The sequence below is a fragment of the Erithacus rubecula genome (genome assembly GCF_903797595.1).
Source record: "Erithacus rubecula genome assembly, chromosome: 8".
NCBI lineage: Eukaryota > Metazoa > Chordata > Aves > Passeriformes > Muscicapidae > Erithacus > Erithacus rubecula.
In genome coordinates this window covers 30828611-30851633 of record NC_136659.1, presented here as the reverse complement: position 1 = coordinate 30851633, position 23023 = coordinate 30828611, and the positions used below count along the sequence as shown (strand labels likewise).

Genomic DNA, 23023 nt, shown 5'->3' with positions numbered 1-23023 from the left:
CTCTCTGGGCTTTATTGTAACGGAGGTGTAAAAAGCATAAACAATTTTTCCATGACAGCATGTATCCCACCAATTATGCTAGGATTACAACCAGCAATTTTAACAGACTCCAAGTGGCAGAATAAAATCTGATGGCTGAAATTTGACCACTCTGGATGCCTGCCCCTCTGCTGACACTCTGCTGCCCCGAGGCAGAGATGTCTGATCCACTTCTGAATTGGTTCCAAAACCATTGCGGCTTTCAGCCGTATTACAGTCAATTGAAATTAAAATCTGTAAGGGTTAATAAACTTGGTTAAACATGGTGTGGATTCAGGAGTACACTGAGAACCAGATCAGATGTCCCTGCCTTGAAAGTGATGATAGCCATCAGAGAGAAAACTGGGGAAGGTGAGGATAATAACAGCTTGAACACTCATGTTTTAATCTGATGCTGAGTCTAACAGAGCCCCTGTTCTCCACTCTTTGTCTAAGACCTTAGACCAGCTACTGAAAGTCATGCTGTTAAACCAGTTTCTCAGTTTAGTGCATTCAGTGCAGGCAAATCTCTCTGAAAAGTGCTCATCATCTAAGAGGAACCACCCGCATCTTCTGGGGTAACTCATTAAGAAATTCAAAGCTATCAGGTTTTCTCATATTAAGCAGATTTGAGCTGAAATTTAATGGTGAAAAATAATGTATGTTTCGAATTAGATGAATGTATTAAGCATAAAATAATCAGAATGGGATATACAGAATGGAAATATGTGAAATTCTGAATGCATTTTAGAAGTGGCTTAAGACTCAGACTGAGAGATTAAAAACCAAAAAATGCTGTTAATTTATGCTTAACCTGCATCCTCTGTAATTTGAGATCAGTGGACAAAAGACTTCCACAGACTGAAAGCATTGAAAAAGAGAGAAAGCAGAACACATTCCCTTGTGGTCAACAGCACTGACTGCAGCAAGGACAGAATTGGTTCTTCAGGTAGTTCTAGGTGGGATTGTGTTCTTGCCCCAAATACAGGACAAGGTGCTTCAGGAGGCTTTTTCAGCTGTTGAATAGCTCTGATTGTGCTTTGATGATCAATATGTGCAGTGCATCCCTGGGCATTGGGAGGTTATTCCACATGGAGTGATGAGCAGGAGTCTTTCTCCTATGTTAATTAGCCCCAGGATCCTCAAGTTCTGAAATAAGGTTTCATCTGAGGGAGTATAGGACTGAGCCATTTCTTGTGTAGAGGTACAGGTGGAAATTATCATGAGTTGTGAATTTCCATAACTGGAATGCAGTGCTGTTTTTAAGGGATTGATGAGTGGGTCTTTCTGTGGAGTCAAAACAGCTTGTGTGTGCTCTTCTTGCTTACTCACGTGTTTCTGGTGGCCTCATTCACTTAACCTTAATAAAGTGGGCAGGATTTGATTCTGTTTCTGTGTGTAATATAGAATGTAAATGTGTGTGCTAGGGCTGAACTAACACAGCTGTGTTTTTAAAAGGTGCAATGCATTGTTCATACATTCTTTGCTTATTACTTATCAGGTTTACTAGAAAGCAGTACAAGGCTAAAACCTCATGAAGCTCAAAGCTACAGAAAGAAGGCATTGTGGGTTTCCTGGGTCTCCATTATTGTCACACTGGCTCTTGCAGTGGCTGCTTTCAGTGAGTATTGGGAATATTTTAAATCTTCACACCTTTTCCTTTTTGTTTTTCTTTTGGTGTCTCAGAATTTCTTTCTTTGTGGAAGCTTTCTCACGTGTTTTCTTTGCAACTGCTAAAGAGGTTTCTCGACTGCCTGTGTCTGCATGGTGCTTATAAATTAGTAAAACTGTTGGTTTTTTTCTGCAGAGTATAAGGTTGTTGAAGGTCGGAGAAAGAAACAGATGTTGATTCCTGCTAGAATTTATACATGTGGAACTGCTCATTTTGGAGAATAGTGTAAAAATCATTATGCAGTGGGTTGCCTTTTATCAAAGAGGTCAAATACAACAAGTCTTAATCTGTTTGGGATTTGTAGAGGGAATGCTATAATAAAGAATAGTGAATTCTAAGGGAGAAATACATAATTTATCTGTATTACACTGACAGACAACATAAGACAATGCTAATCTGGATGAATAATTCCATTTTCTTTTTAGACCAGTGTTTTTCTATAAGTTGCATGACATTTTTCTAGTTTACCTTTAAATAAAGAATTTGAGTGGAAAAAAAAAAAAATCTGAACTAAACCCAAACCACTAGTATGTGGGAAAAAATGAAATATATTCCTTTTATTTCAAAACAGGAAAAAATAAATGTTGTGTAAATACAAATTTTAGTTCAATGCAAATGTGCAAAATACAAACTTTCTATCTTGGGCAGTTAAGCAACACATTAAAGACAAAAAGAAACATGGAATGTGGAACAAAATCTTTGCAGTGGCATGGTCTGTTTTAGAGAAGGCAAAATCATAAGGGATTGAATTTATGCTTTAATACAAACAAAAGGAAGGTTCTGTCTAGGAGACATCAAAGGGGTTTCAAAATATCATTCTTAAGCTTGATAAAGACAGACTTGTATTATCTTTTCTTTTTTATTTATTTATTTTAATTTTTTTTTTTTTTTTTTTTTTTTTTTAAATCACAGCAGCATGTCTTTTGTTATTCTAATCTGCATTGTATGACCTGCTGCTGGAAGTTGGTGTCAGCTCCCAGGAGAGGTGATTAAAATCTGACCAAATGGTCTCTGAAAACTCAACATACATTACTCAGAGCAATTTATATGGAAACACAGGTACAATGACTTGGTTCAGAAATAAGAAAAAAGAGGAGGAACACTTAAAAGCAGAATCTGACACTGTGAAGAATTTAAATGTTACACAAGAGAGTAAAACAAGTTTCCATTTTGTTCTGCTTCATGGAAATACAATGGTCTGTCTTTGCTACTGAAGCAACATAAAGGTAAATACTATGTTACAGAATAACTTTTCTGCCTATTATTGCTACACTTTTAAGGAATATTGGGTTGTGGCTTATTTTATTTTTCTTTTGTCAGGTTTACAAGAATTAAGTGTAATAAAAATAACTAAAACTGTGTCTTTTAAAAGGATCCTTAAACACATTTTTAATGTTTATCAAGCCTTTCTTTCTTTCTTTCTTTCTTTCTTTCTTTCTTTCTTTCTTTCTTTCTTTCTTTCTTTCTTTCTTTCTTTCTTTCTTTCTTTCTTTCTTTCTTTCTTTCTTTCTTTCTTTCTTTCTTTCTTTCTTTCTTTCTTTCTTTCTTTCTTTCTTTCTTTCTTTCTTTCTTTCTTTCTTTCTTTCTTTCTTTCTTTCTTTCTTTCTTTCTTTCTTTCTTTCTTTCCTTCTTTCCTTCTTTCTTTCTTTCTTGGTACTCTGGTAGTGTTTAGAGAAAAAAACAGCAAAGAATGTGTTCCCTGTCTAGATATACTGTGACTGCATATTCAGCTGGAGGGGAATAGGCACTGAACTGCTGAAATCTGTAGCAGGTTAATTCTGTGGTTTTGGAATGTATCTTTCCCCATGGTTTGCTGTGGCAAAATTTATGAAGAATGAAAGAGGAATCAGCACACAGATACACATTAAATCTGTATGGAATCTCTTAATAGGTAGTTGTCAGTTAACTTACATGCCACAAAAGAATTGCCAGGGCTTTTCATGTGTTTGCTATTAAAAATTTTCTATCTTTGAGGAAAATACAGTGACTTCTGGAGTCATTTTGCTGTCCCCATGCAATTTCAGAAGTTCTGCTCATTTTATTGTCTCTCACTGGCTGCTCTCTTCCTCAGAGCAGTCCTTTTAGCAGGTTCCTCTAGCCAATCCATGGGTTGGGAGAGATGCCAGCTGACCAGAGCTTGCTGCCTGTTTGATATAAATGTCTAGTTGTCACTTTGGGGTATCTGACACTGACAATTATTTTCAAACAACTGTTATTTAAAGCATCCTCTCTCCATTTTACCTCCTGTCTGTAGTGGTGAAGTGTTAGAAATATGGCCCTGATGTTCCATTTCAGTGAAAAAAGGGGACCTGTTGTGGTAATTGTCAGGCTACACTGACTATTCTCACTGCTCTTCCTGGCTCCCCTACAAATTCCTCATTTAAATTTTTGTTTTATCTCCTTATAGTCTGCAAAATACTTTCTTGCAAGTAAATACTAGGCCAGGGAACTGATGTTATTTGATAACTGTAGGAAAAATGCTCAGGGAGTGATGCCCATGTGGAGAACAGGGAAGAGGTTCAGGAGCCTCCTTTTCAGCTAAGTGTTTATAAGTAGACTGCCTTCACTTTTTTATGGTCCACTCCCCATCCTTCCTTTCAAGACTGGTCTAGTTGCCTCCAACACTGTATTTTTCCAGCATTAGAGTAAGTTGGAATGGTTTTTCTTGACTGGTATGAGATGTTTTCTTTTGGTGGGGTTATGATGCTGCCCTAGCTGAACTCTGATCTTTCACTTGGTCGTTTTGCAGGAGAATGAAAAATCTGAATATATGAAAGTAGTTTCCTTATTAGGTAATGTTTATGGCAAATGAGGCTTGAGATCACAGAATCATAGAATTTTAAGGTTGGAAAAGATGTCTGTGATCATGAAGTACAACTGTTAACCCAACACTGCCACGTTCATGACTAAACAGTGTCCCTAAGTGCCACATTCACACATTTTTTGAACACTTCCAGAGATGATGATTCCACCACTTCCCTGTGCAGCCTTTTCCAGTGCCTGAACACCCTTTCAGAGAGAGCTGAACTAGGCTAGGCTGGAGCAGAATGACTGCTTAAAGGAAAATGAAGTTGTCACCTTTCATTCACTAATATTGACAAGCAGGACTTAGACCATGAAATCAGCTTTTCCACTTAGCTGAAAGAACAGATCTCTTACTGTCAAGCACTTAATAAACTTAATTTTACTGCAGAAATGCTGTACTTGTAAAAGACCATTTGGGAGTCCCAGCTGCTGTCTCTGATGCAGCTCCTGCACTCTGTGGTAACCCCTGTGGTCTCATGGCTCTGGGACCTGCTGCAGATGTTGCTCTCCAGCATAAAATTGCTCAAGGCTTCAATAAAATCTCTATAGACTTAAATGTGTGGCATCCTTGATGTCAGTGGAGCCCCATGTATCATCTTTAGTGGCTGAAAATTTGGTGCTCTCAAAATATTCTGGCAGTGTTGTTTTATGTAATACTTTCATGTCAAATGCTAATCAATGCCTGGTCAATAAATTCATTTTGGTCTTCATTTCAGTGCTGCCTGAAGTATGCCTACTTGTAGAATCCTCATCAAGAGTGGATTTACTTTGTTATGAACATATAGCAATAAAGAGAGCCTGAGCATGATAAAAGTTATTAAAATGAACATTAAATTATTCCTTAGCACCACAAGTAAGTGCCAGAATAATAATTCTAATATAATTATTTCTGAATTACAGTAGTATCAGAAAAGAATGATAACAGAGAAAAGAATAACAGAATAATAACTTTTTTGCAGTGTATATCTGTGTAGTATAAGGCTGCAGTCATTCCATAACAACAACTATTATTTCTTTCCATAGCTGCAGTATTGTGTGTTCATACTGAGCCTACTTTAAGAATCATAATAAAGAATATGTGGAAAAGAACTCTGGTGTTTTGAAACCCATTATTCTTAGTTTCTTGACATTTATGTTACTAAAGCATAATTTTGAAAAATATACAAATACAGCTTCTGCTGTTGCAGTTCAGTTTCTGCTCAGGCAGCTAATCTCTGATAATATTGTCAAAGCAGAAAACAAGATCATTCTGTCTGGTATTTTTTGTCCAGTGTAGACTTGTGATTCACAGAAAGCAGTGTACTCATTCATCTTCCTGATCTGATTATCCAAAATCGTTTCACAGTGAATGGAGGAGTCCTACCAACACATCAAAACAATGTATAGACCAAAATTCTGCACTGAAGGCTTTGTTTGTAGTGGGAGACTGAGAGAAGGTTTAGAATGTGTGGGTTTGTAAATGTGAGCTTTGTGAAGGGCTGCAGCCAGCCTGCCCTGGTGACTGGGGGTGACAGGGGCAGTTTGCAGGGTGCTGGGGGCTCACATCTGACCCCAGGGCTGCTCTGAGATCCCCCCTCTCATCTCAGCACAGGCACAGGTAACATTCAGCTGTACAGGAATAACAGTGCAGCCAAAAGTCACATCCTGATAAGTGTTTACTCTGATGTAGTAAGAGGTGCTGGTATTTTGAGAAGGTGAATTCCATTTGTCTGGATTAAATCTCAGGTGGAAACTCAGTAGATAGAATTCTGTGAGTGGGAATATTTTGCAGGATTAGCTCTTGGCCCATGGATAAGATATTAAATGTAAATGCAGACACTGGCATTCTGATTTTATATAAAAAATTATTTGTATTCAGAATGAATTACTGAAAAATGATTTATCATAGTGAGCTGAGAGGCGTTTTTGCATGAAATGTGTGTTGCAAATGCTTACAAATTTCAGGGTAGGTTTTGCTTTCAGATTAATGCTTTATGCTAATTCAGGTTCTAGCAGATATAAATCTGAAAAAAACTTAGAAATTGTGTATCCAGGCCCACTTTTTTCATTGGAATGACTACACTGAGCCATAAAGTCTCTTATGGGTTAGCTATAGGACATGAGTACTGGTTTTCCTCTGCTCTGATGCATGCAAATAAAGTTACATGGGACAAACATTGAGCAATTGAAGATGTCTTCTGGATGTTCACATGTGGATGTATTGATGTAATCTGTCACTCCTCATCTCAGACAACTGAGATGGGGAGTGACTATATTAATATATTGATGAATATATTGTTTTCTCTGTGGCCCATTCCTATTCATGCTTGAAAAATTAAATATATGCAGGCTTTCCTCGATGTTTGCACAATACTTAGTATACCCTGGGCACAGCTGTGATCATAATAACACCACTAATAAAAAATGTAGGGGAAGGTTCATGGTTCTGAGGCTCTTTAGTTTGGATATTTAATTCTTCAAAGGTCACTAATTTCTTACAAATGATGGACATTCAGCACTAAGGCTGGGGTTAGGGTGTCTTATCTGGAAACCTAAACAGAAATGTAAACAGAACTCTCCAGGACCACAGAAAATGTGAAAAATCTTGGTCTTTGTGTTTTCTCTTCCAGGAATTATACAGAATTACATCTCACTCATAAAAACCTGAGAAGAGGTTTTTTTTTACATTTTTAAATTTTTGAGTAGAGCACATTACATTTATTCAGAAAGTCATATTTCAAGTCACAATTCCATGCAAACACTTAAAACCAAGTAAAAAGACTAAATGCAGACTAGAGGTCCTCTGTGGTAGTATGCAGATCCCTCCCTTTACATGTTTCTCAGGGTGTTTAATTATGTCAGATACTAAAAGACAGATGCAGCAGGGCTGGAGCCTCACAGAAGCGTTAATGAAATATGGAACTCAAATTCCCAAGGGACAGTTCTGATATTGGTGACTCTTGTGCTTCCCTGTCATCCTTGTTACAGCTGCACCACTACAGGTGAAAGTAGAGTTTGGTCCTAACCATGTTACACATAAAATCTAAAGGACAAAACATCCATTGCCTGTGCAGCACTGGCAGAAGACAGCCTTTTGTATAGGTCAGTCTGTACTTAATAATGACAAAATGCAATTTTCATTCACTGAAAATGAAATGAGAGGCCAGGAAGGGCCTATTTTTTTTTTTTCAGTCACACAAAGCTCTAAGTGAGTTTCTTGGGAGGAGAAAATAACATATGGATGTCAAGTTCAAGACTGATAGCTGTTGAGCAGAAGTGTGGGTCTAAAATCTGCAGTGCTTCACACTTCATGAAATCTTTTCCTTAGCTGGCAGGGAAAATGATGGTAGAAGTCTGTGAAATCTAGAACAGGCTAGATAATGATATAGTGTATTTGAACAGCAAACAATTAAAAAATGGTTGCTGTGGAGGAAGTTTGTTAAAACAGCTGAATTTGTGTTTAAATGCTAACCTTTAAAACACATTAGTCTGTTGTATTTTTGCATTAGAAAGTTGCAATTTAATTTTTGCTTATGTTAAGTAGTTTTTCTTATCTCATGAGAGAAGATCATCCCAAAGAATTTTGAAATTAAAGCAGGATGCTGTTGATGAGGGAAAACCAGCACTATAACACGACTTCATGAAGAGTGAGAAATGTGCAAGTACATTGTCCAGGCTGCTTAGTGTAATAATTACAGTCACAGTTCCTTCCTTTATTGTTTTATTTTTCCTTTCCAAGGTTTTGCTGGGGTTTATTTTGTGTGGAAAAGATTGAAATGAGCCTGTGCAATGTTTAGACCAGTAAGAATGGTAAAGTCTTTCAAAGGAATTGACATCTATGTTATGTAACGTGGGTAATACATGTTATATTTAAATTATAGCAGGAGGTTTTACACACTTGAAATTTGGTCTTCAGTTTTGCCATCAGATCCCTGCTTGGGTTCTGTGAAAGGAAACTCTGTGTTTGATGGTTCAGAGGTTCCAGTGATGAGAATACAGCTGTGTAGCAAGGTGTAATGTACAAATAAGTGTAAATAACTGTGTAATTATTGTTCAGTAACTGCATGGATGTCATGGATCCTACTCCTATTCCCTGAGAGAATTCTACTGGGCCATTACAGACAGGTGTAGGTAGAGGACTAATTTTTCTTATGGGAGAAGAATTTAACACTGAATGGGGAGGGTTTTAGGCAGGAAACTTGGTGTTAACTGGCTGGTGGGGTAACAATGTGCCCTACAACCATCCCTAGCTTGAAGTGAGTGAAGAATGTGTATCTTGAATAAAAGCAGATGGAAGTAGTTAGGGGGGAAAATGTAATATTAAGTTTATTGCATGTGATTGGTGTTAACTGTTATCCATAAAAAAAACTGCTTGAATTTTATGTATAAAATTGAAAACAAATGATCCTCTTGCACAAGTCTCAGTTGTTACTTTTGCTGTATTTTCTGCATCACATAAGTGGGTGTACATCTGCCCTTTGAAGGACCATCCCTGCAGTCTGAAAATCAAATGTATTTTCAGTCAATTGCTGCACAATCAGTTCCATGAAGTAGTGCCTCAGCTGTTGCAGGCTTGTGCAAAGGCATGAATGTATTAACAGATTTCTTTATGAATGTCTGATATACCAATAGAATTTGGTTTCCATAGATCATTTCATGTTTTCTCTGCTGTCCCAATTTAAAAATGCACTTCTTTGCTTATTGGCAAAGGTGAACTTGTAATTGTTTGTATCTGGAGCTAAAAATCAATATTAAAGACAGAAAATGTATGTTTAATATTCATTGTGTGGTTTCACTTCACTGTTTGAATTTTGTGAGTTTTTAAAGCACTATTGGATTCAAACATCATGGGTTGCAATGAAATTAATGAAAATCAGTGCACAGCTTTCTTCTTAGGTCTTCTTCTGCCAGAAGTTTTAAAATATTTCTATTTCTTAACTTAATATGCAACAAAATGCAAGCAACAAAATAGAAGCCTGTATACCTTAGTTAATTTTTTTAAATAACATTTGTAACTTTTGCTTTACTGGAGAGGTTGATAGCACTTAGTGTTTCCTTTTTGGCACTTATTTTCTGTGATTTTTCAGTAACAGTGTTTGAGTTCCTTACATTGAAAGTAGAAATTTGTTAGATTTTCACACTTTCTCAGTACAGAATATTATTTGTAAAGGGCTCATTTTATAAAAACTGCACTGTAGGAGGACTTAGTAAAATTATGTCATAAATAATATGTGTTCCTTACCCTGCACTAGAGCTCTCAGCAGCTCCATGCCTTGAAGCTGGATGTGCTTGGTGAGATTTGGGAGCACCTGGAAGCTGGGGATACACAGAGGGCTAGCAGAGAAAAAAACCAGAGAATGAGGTTGTGTGAATAAGAGGCACCACCCCTGCTGAGGTCAATAACCCAGTGTGAGCAGAAGGACACTTTGGTTTCTGAAATTACCACCAGCAAGAGCATAAACCTCGTGTCCTGGGGACTCCTACTGGTCACTTTGTGTGAGGAGGCATACTGGTATTAGTATGTGTGAAAAACCCAGTTTGATAAATCTAAAGGTTGGGAAACTTTGATACATTGAACTAAACAGATGGTACAATTGGTTGAATTAGTTTGGTTCAAATAAACATTATCACAATCTTTGGTAAAGACTGAAACAAAAAGTCTGGAGATGACAAGATAACTGTTAATGGACACTAACCTTCATTTGCAAAGCAGTCTTCAGTAAAACCAAGAAGAGCTCCTGTGTATCTCTTCTGATTTTCATGTATGTCTTCCATTACTGTTCTTTTTCTCTCTGGATGTTGCAGAAAAAGGGACAGAGAAGCTTATCTTTGGAGTTCAAAGAACATTAGTCAGTGCTTAGTCAAAGAAGAATGACCAGAAATAACCAGCTGGTATTTTGCTAGACTGCAGAGGAAGTGGGATAGTCTGACAGATACCATAAAAATAGGTAGACAAGAGGCATCTGCCTTCCAGGAACTGTTGCAGGGTAAGTGGCTTTTGGCACTTGCACCACAAGCTCTCCTTTCTGGAGAGATCTCTGAGCCATTTTTGTGCCAGGTGTGATGCTGAGAATGAGTAACATCTACTGCAGAACAGGATCTTCAGCTGAATCCTAAATGGAGTTTTCTCATCAGATATGAGGATTGTTTATCTTTTGCTAGTAAAGACTTAACTTCAAGGAACTGTAAAGTACAATGTATATTTTCAATATATCTATGTGAAAAAAATTCATAAGTTCATTGTCTACAGATCACATCCTTTAGTGAAACGTTTTAATGGCCAAAGAATGATAGAATTTTCCCAGTCTCTGAAGAGAAAAAATTTAGAAGAAAGATTTATTGTCATTCAGTGGGAGATTTAATAGGCTAGAAATGCAGCCTGCAGTGTCAGCAAGGATGCATAGTTGAGACAAAAAAATAGTAATTCCATGCACTCCCATTCTGGTAGGGAACCATAGCCTGGTTAAGATACACTTGAAAGGTTGATGGTAAATTCACATTTAGTGTGAATTAAGTGTTGCTAACAGGTCCATGGAAAGCACAGGGCAGAGCCAAGCACTCAGCATCAGAGCTGGCCAACACCATGGAAGCCAGAGACAAAACTGATGATGATTGCAGTGGTGGCAGGTCACTTCCTAAATGCAGGGCTCAGGGGCTGTGAGAAAACTGCTCAACAGCTCGAGGCAGCCTGTGCAGCTCTGGTTTATGGGGATCAATTTGCATGTGTGCTGGAGCGTGCTGCCAGGAATAAGGAAGACAGATGTAAGACATCAGTCTCAGCTTGTTGTGTAAAACAGGGTTGTGTATGCCCAGAGGATTATTGTGTACCTCCCAAATTGATAGAAATCACTATTTCTGACTTGCTGCTGAGGCTAACATATATCAGGCTATAATGTCTAACTATGTGGAACTAATAGTACCCAAAAGAGCCAATTCATCTGCTCATTTTTGTGGCACATTAAAAACTAGCACTAAACTGTGTCTTCTTTTAATTTAGCATGACCTGATATCCCTGTGTAATCACCTGCAACAGGAAAAGGAGAGATTGTTTAACAGTTCTCTGTAGCCATGAAAAAATACGTCAGCAAATTAAATGATTAAGATTTTTAGTTAAAGAGGTAGAAATCATAGTTATGTGCCCTTTCCCATTTGAGTTCTGATTGTGGGAAACCCGTAGTTACTGCCTGTGAATGTGTCAAAAAACCAAACCTACAAATGTCTGATACTGAGAAGTGGGCAGGAAAAGGGTTCAAGTTTTGTATTTTGGGTCCTGCCACTTGAGCAAACCCTACTCAAAGTGAAATTTCCTGTTAGTCTCCCACTAAGAGATACTCATGGGGTTATTGTGTGTACATTTGCCTGCTGAGAAACATCTGGTGGATGAAAACAAGACTGTGATTTAAGGGATAATGTTGCAAGTGATGTTTAATGGCTTGTGGAACCTTTAGACTTGAAATCACCTGAATGCACTTAAGATAATTTATAGGGAAAGTTCTTTAGATGAAGGCCATAGATTTGTTGACTTCCATGAATTTATTTCAATTTGAAACAAATAAGAATTAGTTCTTAAAGCATATGGCAAATGATAGGATGAACTTGTACTAGATGAGGTGTTCTCAGACTCTGTTTAGCATTTCCTTTGTGTTTTGGTAGTAAGTTGTTTCTCACTTTTGTGAAGAAATATTTGCTTAAGGCAATCTCTCTTGGTTCTTACAAGCATTTTAAACACTGGGGAAAAAATGTGAATTAACAGCAACTCAGATTCTGCTAGGTTCACAGAGGCTGGGCCAAAAATTTGCTCCAGGGACCATTCTAATCCTGGGCATAGCCCAAGATTTCTTTGGGGCATTGGGAAAATGATTTTACTGCCATAAGCTTGTTCTCCATCTGCACACATCAGGTTTTGATAAATTAAAAGGTAACTGATTTTTCTGCCAAAAATTGGAGTGTTTAGCTATGTAGTAGATGAGATGTTTATATGCAACCTAAGTCTCTCAGAGTGACAACCTGCTCTGAATTTTGTATATGCAGTTGTAGGAAGGCATTGCTGTCTGCTCCATCTCAATATTGGACCTACTGATTTGTGGGATTATTTCCAGAGTTTGCTGTGGTTTAACTTGTGGAAGCTGTATCAAAGTCACAGAATTTCTAATGCTGTAATGTACTGAATGCATTTAGGTGTGTTTGATTTCTTGTTGCCTGTGCAGGGGTAACTTTAAGGCTGAGTGATCTTTTGGGCTGGTGGGTTTTGAAGGCTTGAATCTTTTTTTTTTTTTTTTTTCTTCCCCTGCTTTCTCTCTTTTTTTTCTCCCTTTCATAGGTGGTAGAGAAAGTAAAATGTTACTAAAATTTGTTTTATAGTGCTGGCAATCTTATAATTTTTCTCTTTCTTTGAGTAATAATTTTCATTGGACATGTAGATGTTGGAAAGGAATTTTACAACTTGAAGCTGCTGTCAAATGAGTATGATTGAAAAGTAAAAAGGACAGGAGAATTCTAGGATTTAACCTGCCTGGAGTCCTAAGTGCATGAAGTTCTTGAGTTTAAGGAGGAAATCTTTACAGTGGATGGCAGTTAAAAAAATTTGAAAGTATCTTTGAGCAGCAAGTAAGATGGCTTTAACTTTTGACAGTTGTCTGGAACATGTTAGTGAGGACTTGACTCTCAAGGAAGAACCTATTTAGTCCTGTATCTCTTTGACCTGATGTTCAGTGTAACTTTTCATGTTTGATGTTATTTTTTGCAGAGCTATGCTAGGTTTGTTGCCTGTGCTTTTTCCCTTTTTGGGAAAAACTGAGCCAGAGGTTTTTGTAACAAATCTCAGCAGTCTAGACTTCAAAGTAAGGTTTGAAAGCTGTATAAAGAAGTATAAAAAGTGCAGTTGGATTCCCTGAGGTTATCAAATGTTTTCCTTTTTTTTTTTTTTTTTTTTTTTTTTTAATTTTTCCAAGAGTTGAACAGACACTTGGGGTTTGGCTGGCTCAGGTGTGTCAGTCTAAAACTAGGTAAGTTGCACTATTTACAGAATATATAGACAGACTGGTCACTGCATTTACTACTCTTAAAAAATCTGCTGGTAATTTGTAACTGAGCTGTGAATATTTTTCAGGGCATGACACAGGGAAGTGAAATGGATGTCTGATGGATCAGACTAGGTACAGCAGGTATGTTCTTGGAGATTGCTGTGGTGTTGGAGGATGTGTGCCTACCCCTTGTAGCTCAAAAAATAAGCAAAAAATCCATTTCAGAAGGCGAAGGAGGTGTGCAAACACAGAATAGTGTCCCTGGTGTTTTTCTTAGGTGGCTGGAAGTTTGTATTCTCTTATTATAGAAGGGAGAAGTCAGTCTTTCCATGTTGTCTTAGAACCATAATAAACAGCTTTCTGCATATGAAGTTTCCCTTTATATCTCCCCCTGGTGTGTTTAGAGTTCACTGTGAAATAAATGCTGCTCTGCAGTGACCGTGAGGCACACTGGAGTTTAGTGAGTTGGTGATTTGTTACCCTGGCTGGGTACTGTGCACATTTTCTGCATAAGCTTCCTGCTGCATTGCAGGTTTCTGCTGAGCAGTAAAATACCTTGCTAAAAACTATTTTACAAAAAATGAGTCAAAATAATAAGCCAACTTCTGTAGTAGAGTAGGAAAGGTTTGCTAAATATGGCATGACTTAGACTACATAAAAAAGCACCCCAAATGCTGGATTAAGTTAGTTTAAAAATTAGGGTAGATGGTGCTTATTACTGATGAAATCAATTTTTCATGACCAAATGCACATCACTTGTTTTAAGGACATGTTCCTGTGATGCTGTGTTCTTTTCTGAGCTTGTTATACATTTATTCCATGGAGAGGCCTGGCATGGAAAGAAACTTCAGGTAGATGGTTTGAGGAAGAACTACTAAAGGATTGTTGTCTTTCCTTATTTTTACAGCTGCTGCAGCCTTGTATGGCATTTGAGATGTGGAAGTAGGAAAGACACACAGAGACGTTCTGAGGAACAGAGGATTATGTGCTAACAGTGCATCTGTTGGGTCTGCAGATTAATCCTGGGAAGGTTTCAGTGTCCTGTGTGTCAGAAAGTCCTGTTGCCAAATCTTTGAAACAGACTTTGTGTAAAGAGCTGCTTTCAGTCCCAATGTCTTTGCTATTCTCATGTGCACTGGCAAAGCTTAGTGTTCCTAGAATGGGGAAAAGCCACAGGGATTTTTAATCATCATATGGGCAGGTGACTTGTGTGCTTTTAGAGGTGGCAGTTGTTTTGATACTTGCTTTGCCTTTGTGCATTCTTGGTTTTAATGTGCTGCTGTATGGAGGTGAACACAATCATCCTTTCTTTCAATGGCAGTCTTAAAAATATATCTGGGCCTGAGGATTCAGTGACTTACATATATTTGAATAAAGCAGACATACAGCTGGAAAGAAGGGATGGAATCCAGTGATGTCAGTGCTAAACACAAGTGGAAACAGACTCTTAAGGGGATCATCCAGGGTAAGACCCATCAAACCTGGCAGCAGAACACAAACAGGAAGGTGATGTTCCTTCATCCTGCCCTTCATGGCAGAGGATCTCACACAAATGTATAAATATAAGTGTGCAGATTCTGTGGTTTAAAGCAAGGGCACAAACTATGGCTCTTGATAAGTGCTATGTAATGAGAAATTACTTTCAGGAGATGTAGTGCTTCTAAAAGCATGTTCTGTGTTCCAGACCAAGTAAAAGCTCTCAGTTGAGCTGGGGCTGCAGAGGGACAAGGGTTGTAAAACCAGGCTTGTACTCTTGTGCACTGCAGTCAGTTCCCTTGCTGCTTGGCACAGGGAGCAGGGTGCTTATGGCAGATAATGACACAATGCTGGTTTTATTCAGCAGTGTCCTACACTGTCAGTGTTTGAAACACTCAGAAATTTTTGGAGAAGATACACTTTTGAAGAGAAAGAATTGAGATTTCTGGAGCTTCTGACATTCAGCTCTGTTTTGTTTGCTTTAATTTCTCATACAAGTATAAGTAGGTTATTCAAGAAGAGTAGAGGTCACATGAGGAGCTGACATTTGCTTGTAAATGAATATATGTAATTGTCATTCAGGTGATACATTTTGCAGTTAGTTTAAGAAATGATATTGCTACCTGTCCCTTATAGGCAGTTTGACAGTTACAAAGCAGTTTTGTTCCAAGAAGCATCAGATTTGATCTTTGGTTTAAATGTGTCCCTCTCTGGGGTCCAATTAAGAAGGAATGGAAATGGTGCACTTCTCTTTTCCTGGAGGCCTGGGCTTCCCATTTGCTGGAAGGTAGAACTGCTAGAAATATTAGTTACTACACAGTGCAAAGACACCTTTTAGACCTAAACATTTACAATCTGTTTTCTCAGCTCTAACTTTGTGTGTGTATACAATGGTTTCACTAGGTTAGGTAAGAAGCAGGGGAATTAATAAAACATATCCAATTAATGATGCTGTATGGCTTCCCTGCTCCAGGAATGCCTTGATTTCACTTCTGTAACTTCCATCAATTGATTTTTGCCTTTGTGTGCTTCTCTGTCTGTCTTGTGATGCTGATGAAATTAAGATAAGGAATGTCAAGGCCCTGGGTCAAAGAAGATGTTGATAAAGGGGTCCTGTTTGGGAGATATTTGGTATTCATTATCTTCACTGCAATCAATAGAATTCCTTTGACATAGGACAACATCAATTGCTGGGAAGAATTTAATGTGCAAAAAAGTGCACAGCATTAGGAAAATCTGAATTCAGTTTCCAGTTCTGGTGCTGGTAGGGCACTTAACTTTTCTGTTACCACTTATATTTTGAGAACTGCAGTTGATTTTAGTAATTCTGATTTAGGATGAAGAGTTAGAAATTAAATAGAAATTAGAATTTTAAATTACTGATATAATTTGTTTTGTTTTCATTGAGATTGTTCACATGGTGCTCCTGAGCATTAGTAAGATCCATGATCTTGAGCTTTGAGATTTTCAGGGAAGAATTTTTCTAAGTGTTAATATAGTAGAATATGGTATGCAATTCCTCCAGTTTTAGGCAAAAATGACTGTTCTAGATAGTTATAGAAAGCAAAGAAATACAGAAGGTATTTAGGATCTTGAAGGAGGTTTAGATGCAGTTTCATGTGGTTTTGTTGAATTTCCTCCTTTTAGCTTCATCTATTAAAAAAGCCCCAAACAGGATTGTTCAGAATTCCAATAGATAGGTACAAAACCCTGGCCTCAGAGGTGGTTTTGTAGGATTTTTCCTCTTTCTTCAATAGATTCAGAATTTAATTTGCTAACAGTATTAATGACTGCAAGGAATATTTGGTTTTCCCCATTAGAAAACATTCCCCTTGGCTCAGATGGCCTTTCTGGAATGCTTGCTGCCTTTGATTGCTATGATGAAATCCCCAGTGTGAATAGAATTTTCTGAATATGAAACATTTGTTAATCTTGCAATGTTCATTTCCAGTGGTGGTCAGCTCCAAGTGGAAGAACAAAACCTAATCCTTCATGTCCCACTGTTTTCAGTGGCAGCAATACAGGGGTGTGGTAATCCTGATCTTCTTCTTACTCCACACAAACTTTTCTCTATTTGACAGAAGGAAATGGGGAAGTTTGGGCATTAAGAGTTATTAATCTTCTCAAATTTTCATTCACCACCTTTGGGAAGGGCTGTGTTTGATTTCACAGCAGCTGTGCTCCTGAGTCACAGGGAAGCTCACACATAGTGTTTGCCTCTAGTGCCATGCCCACTTCCACAGACACTGGTGAGGGATGCAGAACATCCTGTTACTTTGCTGTTTTGTGAAATGGTGATTAAATCTGAGCTGCTTTAGAAAATAACAAAGTGATTCATAACGCTGCACGGAGCACATGTTGAATTGGGAGATTAGTAAAAATACTAGGGATGGCTGCTTTGAGCAACTATCAAGTTTCTGACTCATGAATTAGTTGACAATTTCTTTACTTTCTTCCCTGATCTGTTTGGATTATAGAAAGAGAGAATTTAGCTTTAAGGAATAGGAAAGCAACTGAACCTGGAGACATGAATTCTTTATGCATTTCCATAATTTTCCAACAAATGAAACCATTTTTCAAATAGAAAAGTTCCTTAGGTTTCAAATACTTTATTTTTTTTTTTTTGGGTGAATATAGATGATTTATCAAACAGATCAAGAATATTAGGCAACCTCCTCTCTTCTGTGCTCCATGCAAAGATAGTGATGCAATATTTCAGATATTTTGTGGTACAGGACTGTCTTTCTGATGTAGTTCATATGGTTAATTGCCTTTAGCAGGAGTTAGGTCAGCCTTCAGTGTAGTAGACCTCAAGGCAATATGTTTGAATGGTTTTCAGTCTCCTGCAACTGAATGGCTTGTCATCCTAAAAAATTAAATTAGGTTCTCCAGAAGTACTTGAGAAAGCAATTCTTTTGTAATTGAGGTTTAGGATTGAAAAGGAAAGATTTGGAGAGGGGGAAGCAGTCTTATTATGGAAAAACACATTACCCTAAATGCTGTTTGTTGAGCAAGAGAGAGATTGAGGGTCCTAAGAATGGCAGAAACTGTGTTTGCCTGCACTTCAACCCCTGAACTAGTAAACAAGTAGCTCCTGCTGGTCTCCTCCAGATGGAGAGAGGGAGAACACAGGTGCAGCCCCAAATTCCAGTTTTCTGCTACTTACTCTAAAAGGAAGATGGATACAAACTCAGAGTCAGTTCTGGTGGGTGTTGGGATACAAATCAGTGGGTAACTTGTCCCCCCTCATACTCCTTCTCTTTAATTTTACCTTTATCTTCTAAGAAATAGGAAATTATTTTTATTTTTGAATAAAAAGCCTTTAGAATAAAAACTTCATTAGGAATTACATTACATTCTTAGTAATATAAGATGCTATTTTAGAAATGATGCAGTTTTAAAGAAGTGCATGTTCCCTTTATCTTTCTTCTTTTTTTCCCCCATATCTGTTGGTTTAGTGTTAATTTCTTTTATTTCAAGTGTCCACTTGTTTCAGATCTCAGGTTATGCTTTGTTCAAGTGCTTAAGCAGTACATTTCAGACCATTTTGATCACTGAAAACTATATTCTTATTACATTTTTATCATTCTTAGATGAAAGTGTGTGGTCTTGGTTATATATACAATGATTATTGACTTCAGGGGCAGGCACCTGTTCTTAGGCTGTTACCTGGCTTTAAATGAGATGAACACTGATATCCTTGCTGTGTGGTGTAAAGAGCATTTTGACCTTTGTTTCTGTGGTTTCCCTGACTCTAACTCTGCTGTTGTTTTGATCATGTCTCAAAAGTGCGTATTCAGATCCCAAATCTGTACTGTGTTGCAGTATTTGATGCTTCTGGTTCATTATTTATCACTAAATTCTTGTGAATTGGATCATGTTTACTATTCCATGCCACTGGGAAGGTTACACTGAAGAAGAATAATTTGAATACTGATTTTAGAAGCCTAATTTTGACTCTTAGCATCTCAGATCACCTCTTTGAACATTCTCCCAGTGGATAGTTTTGCATTACATGATGTTTTCTTAAAATGTTTAAGAGGAGTTGTTACAGAAATATTGTAACTTTTTTCCATACCTTCTTCATTTTAAGGGAAATTTTTCTGCAATATTTTCAGAATTATATTTGTGCTTATTAATGCTTAAGAACTCAGAGACCAGTACACTGTCCTTCCATCAAGTTTGTTGTTTTCAAGATCTAACCCACCGCTGAGGATTAGCCACTTGGGATTTCAGATTTAATTGTGTTTGTTATGGTGTGCCCTGTGTTAACAGGCAGCATTTGAAATTTATCAAGTTAGGGATTGAAGTCAATGAAGGTGAGAAGTTTGAGTCCATTCTCTGTCAGCATTCAGAATTTCAGGAGGAAGCCCATGAGTGCTGATGACTGGGTTGGTTAACACTGCTTGTGAGGAGTGTTTTGTAACAAATATCTTTGGAAAACACAGTGTTGGTTGAAGCACATTTCACTAGGAACTGAAGATGAAGAAATGGTTGTGCAGCTGAGAAGTATATTAATGAATTACTGACTAGTATTTCTATATTGTTGGCTTCTGACCTGCAGCCTGACTTGGGCATGTGTTGGGTTTCCATGTGGAACAACACTGTAATTATCAGACAGAGAGCAGAGCAGGGTAATAGTCCTCATGGGTACTTCCAGTAATAAATATAATTGAGTTCACTGAATAACAATCCTAAATGTGCATTGATTTTTGAAAAGAGAATGAAATAGCAAAATTATTTCCAATTAAATATCTATTTTATTAGTGCAGGAATTCAGGAGGAATCTTATAAATTTACCACTGTGCTTTGAAACAATCTACGGGGGGAAATTGTAATTTTAAAAATTGCACCATGAGTTAAATTTACACCAACTCAAAACACCAAACTGTTTTAACAGGCTCTGTGCTGTATAAATGAATAGATTAAAGCTGTGTTTGTGTCAGAACCTGAAAGTGCTACCACTGTGGAGTTCTACTCCAGCAGCTTTCACACGTCACATGGCAGCTGGGGAGGATGCATTGCTATTAAATCAGCAAGTCTATCAAAGAAAGGGCCTCTGAGGTGTCTCATTTGTTTCATCTGATAATTAAATGATAATTATGCAGTCAGCCATTCTAGTGTAAAAGTTTGTTTAAGGCAGTGTTGGAAATGAAGATCTTACATAGAGACTTTTTTTGGGGTATATTGTACTTTTTTGATCCCTAAAATTGTGTGTATCAATAAAAAATGTTCATGAATAAGAAAGACCCTTAAAGAAAGACAAAAAGTTGCTAAAACATCTTGTTGCTTTAAATGGATTTTTTTTTTAAATTAAATCAAAAGCCTACTGTGGAGTTCCATACCAAGAGAAGTATATGAAACATCTATTCTGCATAAATATTGGAGCTAGGAGATTTAGTGTGCAAGGACTGAAAGTTCTTCTCACTGAAAACTATTTTATAACCTTGATACTAAGTGTGTGCTGTGTAAAATCTATATATCCAAGAATAGACCCTATTTCCCCTTCTGCCATATGAGAATGTTTCCCTCTATAGTGAATTCTTTCTCCAAATGCAGTATTTTTAATGAATAGTTTTGTTAGCCCAAGTTTTCCATAATTTTTCCTAATACTGACTTTTTATCATCATCATCTATATATATATATATGTAGTCATTGAAGTCCAATTAAATATTGGAATGGTTGCACTGTGAGCTTCACTATTGACTTCATTGCATGAGCTTTTCTGGTTCTGATTTTGCAAGTTGAAAACATTTGGAGGAACTCGAAAATCTCACTTATATTTTTGGTAGCTAATATTTTACCTAAGGGGAACAGCTCTTTCCAACTTATGCAGTGATTATTTCTAATCCTGGAGTAGTGCCTTCTGATGTCTTAGCATTTGGAAGTACAAGTGATACTTGATATAAATTATTCAGTGTTCTTGAAATATCATTTATAGCATAATACAGTATAGTTTTACTGTGGCTGCAAGATACACTTGGCCTATGGGCTTATTTTGTGCAGACCTGGACTAAAAGGACTGAAGAGAGCAATGAAACAGCAAATGAGATGGGAAGAGGTGCTTCCTTGGAGAAGTTCTTTGGTTTCCTGCTAATTTTATCCTTTGAGCCTTCACCATTCATTCCTCTTAAAACACTGGCCCCTCTCTGATCTGGGTGGCTGTGTCTGAGCTGAGCTGAGCACCTTACCTTGCAAAGGAGAAAGTTCAAAGCTTCACTGGGAGAAAGAAACTTTCTTAGTGGATCTGCTGAGCTGATCACATGCTTGATTTAGATTTGCAATCAAGTACATTTCAGCTCTTTACATGTATTTGCTTCTGAAGGTCTCACAGTGCAGGCAGAGAAAGAGGTGTTAGACTCATTTTCTGTCTCTTCAAGGAATCTTGCAGTAGTTTAATTTCAAGGGTCTGCAAAGACAACACTGGTTCTCCAGAAATTAGTAATAGTATCTAAAGTTCTTGCCTTTTACAGAATAATGTTCTGCTCTGAAGAAAGAAATCTCTGTAAGTTATTGATCAGTGTTTGTGCTGTTTCCAAAGTAATTATGAATTAAAACATAAGCAATGGGCTTAGATGTTTGATATAATCAATCTGGCATGAGGAACCTGAGTAAACCTTTCAGCATTTGCTCTTCCAATGCATTTACAAGCTTAAAAATCTAATGGAGTTGCATAGGCAGCCCTTAGACTTTTGAGATACAATTTAAGGATCACAACCATCAGAGATCTTTTGATAGCTGGGTTTGATATATTTTGCTGATGGGGTAGTATTGGGTAGTGCATGTATATTGAATTGCCCTATTATCATTAGTGGACTCTGCAGAGCAAGACAAAATCCACAAATACAAATCATAAATATGTCAATAGAATCATTTAAGTGAGGCTCATTTAACCCTGTTTAATAGAGAAGAATCACTTATAAATTGTTATGGGATATTTAATTTTTGGTTTGGTACTTTGTTTTTCTTGGAAGAGGCTGCTCTTTGGAAGCACAAACACGTTTTCTATTTTCACATAAAAAATGTTTAAAGCTAATAGTTGGACATCATTCTTTGCTCACTCTCATTTGACAGTTTAGCAGACAGGGCTTTGCTGGTGTCTGCTTGAGCAGCATGCAGCATGGTTAACTGGATTTAGGATACAACACAAACAGAAACCTAGAGGATTTTCTGTCCCTCGTTTCCCTCATCATCTCTATCTCAGTTTCAGCATCCCTTGTGATAATTACAAGTGCCCTGGCTTAGCCAAAATTCACTCTAGGACTTGGTAACACACCCCATCTACTAATGTCTCCTGAAAGCAGAAATAGAGATGTCTCTCCCTAGCAGAAGAGAAGATGAATTTTGTAGATCCACTGCCTTTCCTCCCTCTTGCCATGTGTTTTCTTTTGGACCAGGGCGAGTCCCTGTGAATCATGAAGGTGAACACCTCCCTTGCTCAGAGTCATCAGGGGTATGACAGAAAATGGCATTTTGCTGTCTGTGGCTTAGCAGCCATTTCCTTTTAGCTTTTTATCTAGCTGTTTACCCTAATGTTATTTTAAGTGGTGTATTTTTAATTTGGCACACCTGAACAGTCAATATCATTAAAATGCATTTTATGGAGAAGCTATTGAGTGATTTATTCAGAAGATGCAGAGCACGGACAGGAGATAATTGTCCCTTGCCTATATAAAACTCATATTCTAAGCACCAAGTCTAATGACAATAAGAAATCCCTGAATTTGCAGTTGTAGCTATTAATCTTTCTTAATGAATGTAGGGGGTTTTACACCTTAGTTATGCAAAACCTGTTTTCAGATGAGAAGATTCTGAATTATTCATGTTCTAGTCATGCATCAACACATATGTGTCCCTTGAGAAACCAGTGCTGTGCATTCTACTCTTGGTTGTTTTTGGGCTATTTTTGTCAATATTTGGTGGGGTGGAGACAGGCAATAAGTAAACCAGTGTAACAGGAAACTGCTCTCATAATGGCAGACATGGAAAAGGTAAGTAATTTGACCCACTGGAGAGGATTATGTTTAAAATGTATTTGGATTTTATTTT

At 37.4% G+C, this 23023-nt stretch overlaps 1 protein-coding gene across 2 annotated transcripts in view; it reads left to right on the top strand.

Moving 5' to 3' along the window:
- Nucleotides 1-23023, top strand: part of TMEM163 (transmembrane protein 163) — an 84170-nt gene that overhangs the window by 3726 nt on the left and 57421 nt on the right. The window contains exon 2 of one of the 2 annotated variants that reach the window (XM_079311254.1): nt 1520-1639. The exons of the other annotated variant lie outside the window; for it this stretch is intronic. Coding sequence (XP_079167380.1) covers nt 1520-1639 — 120 coding nt within the window. The remainder of the gene's footprint in view (nt 1-1519; nt 1640-23023) is intronic. 2 annotated transcript variants of the gene reach the window in all.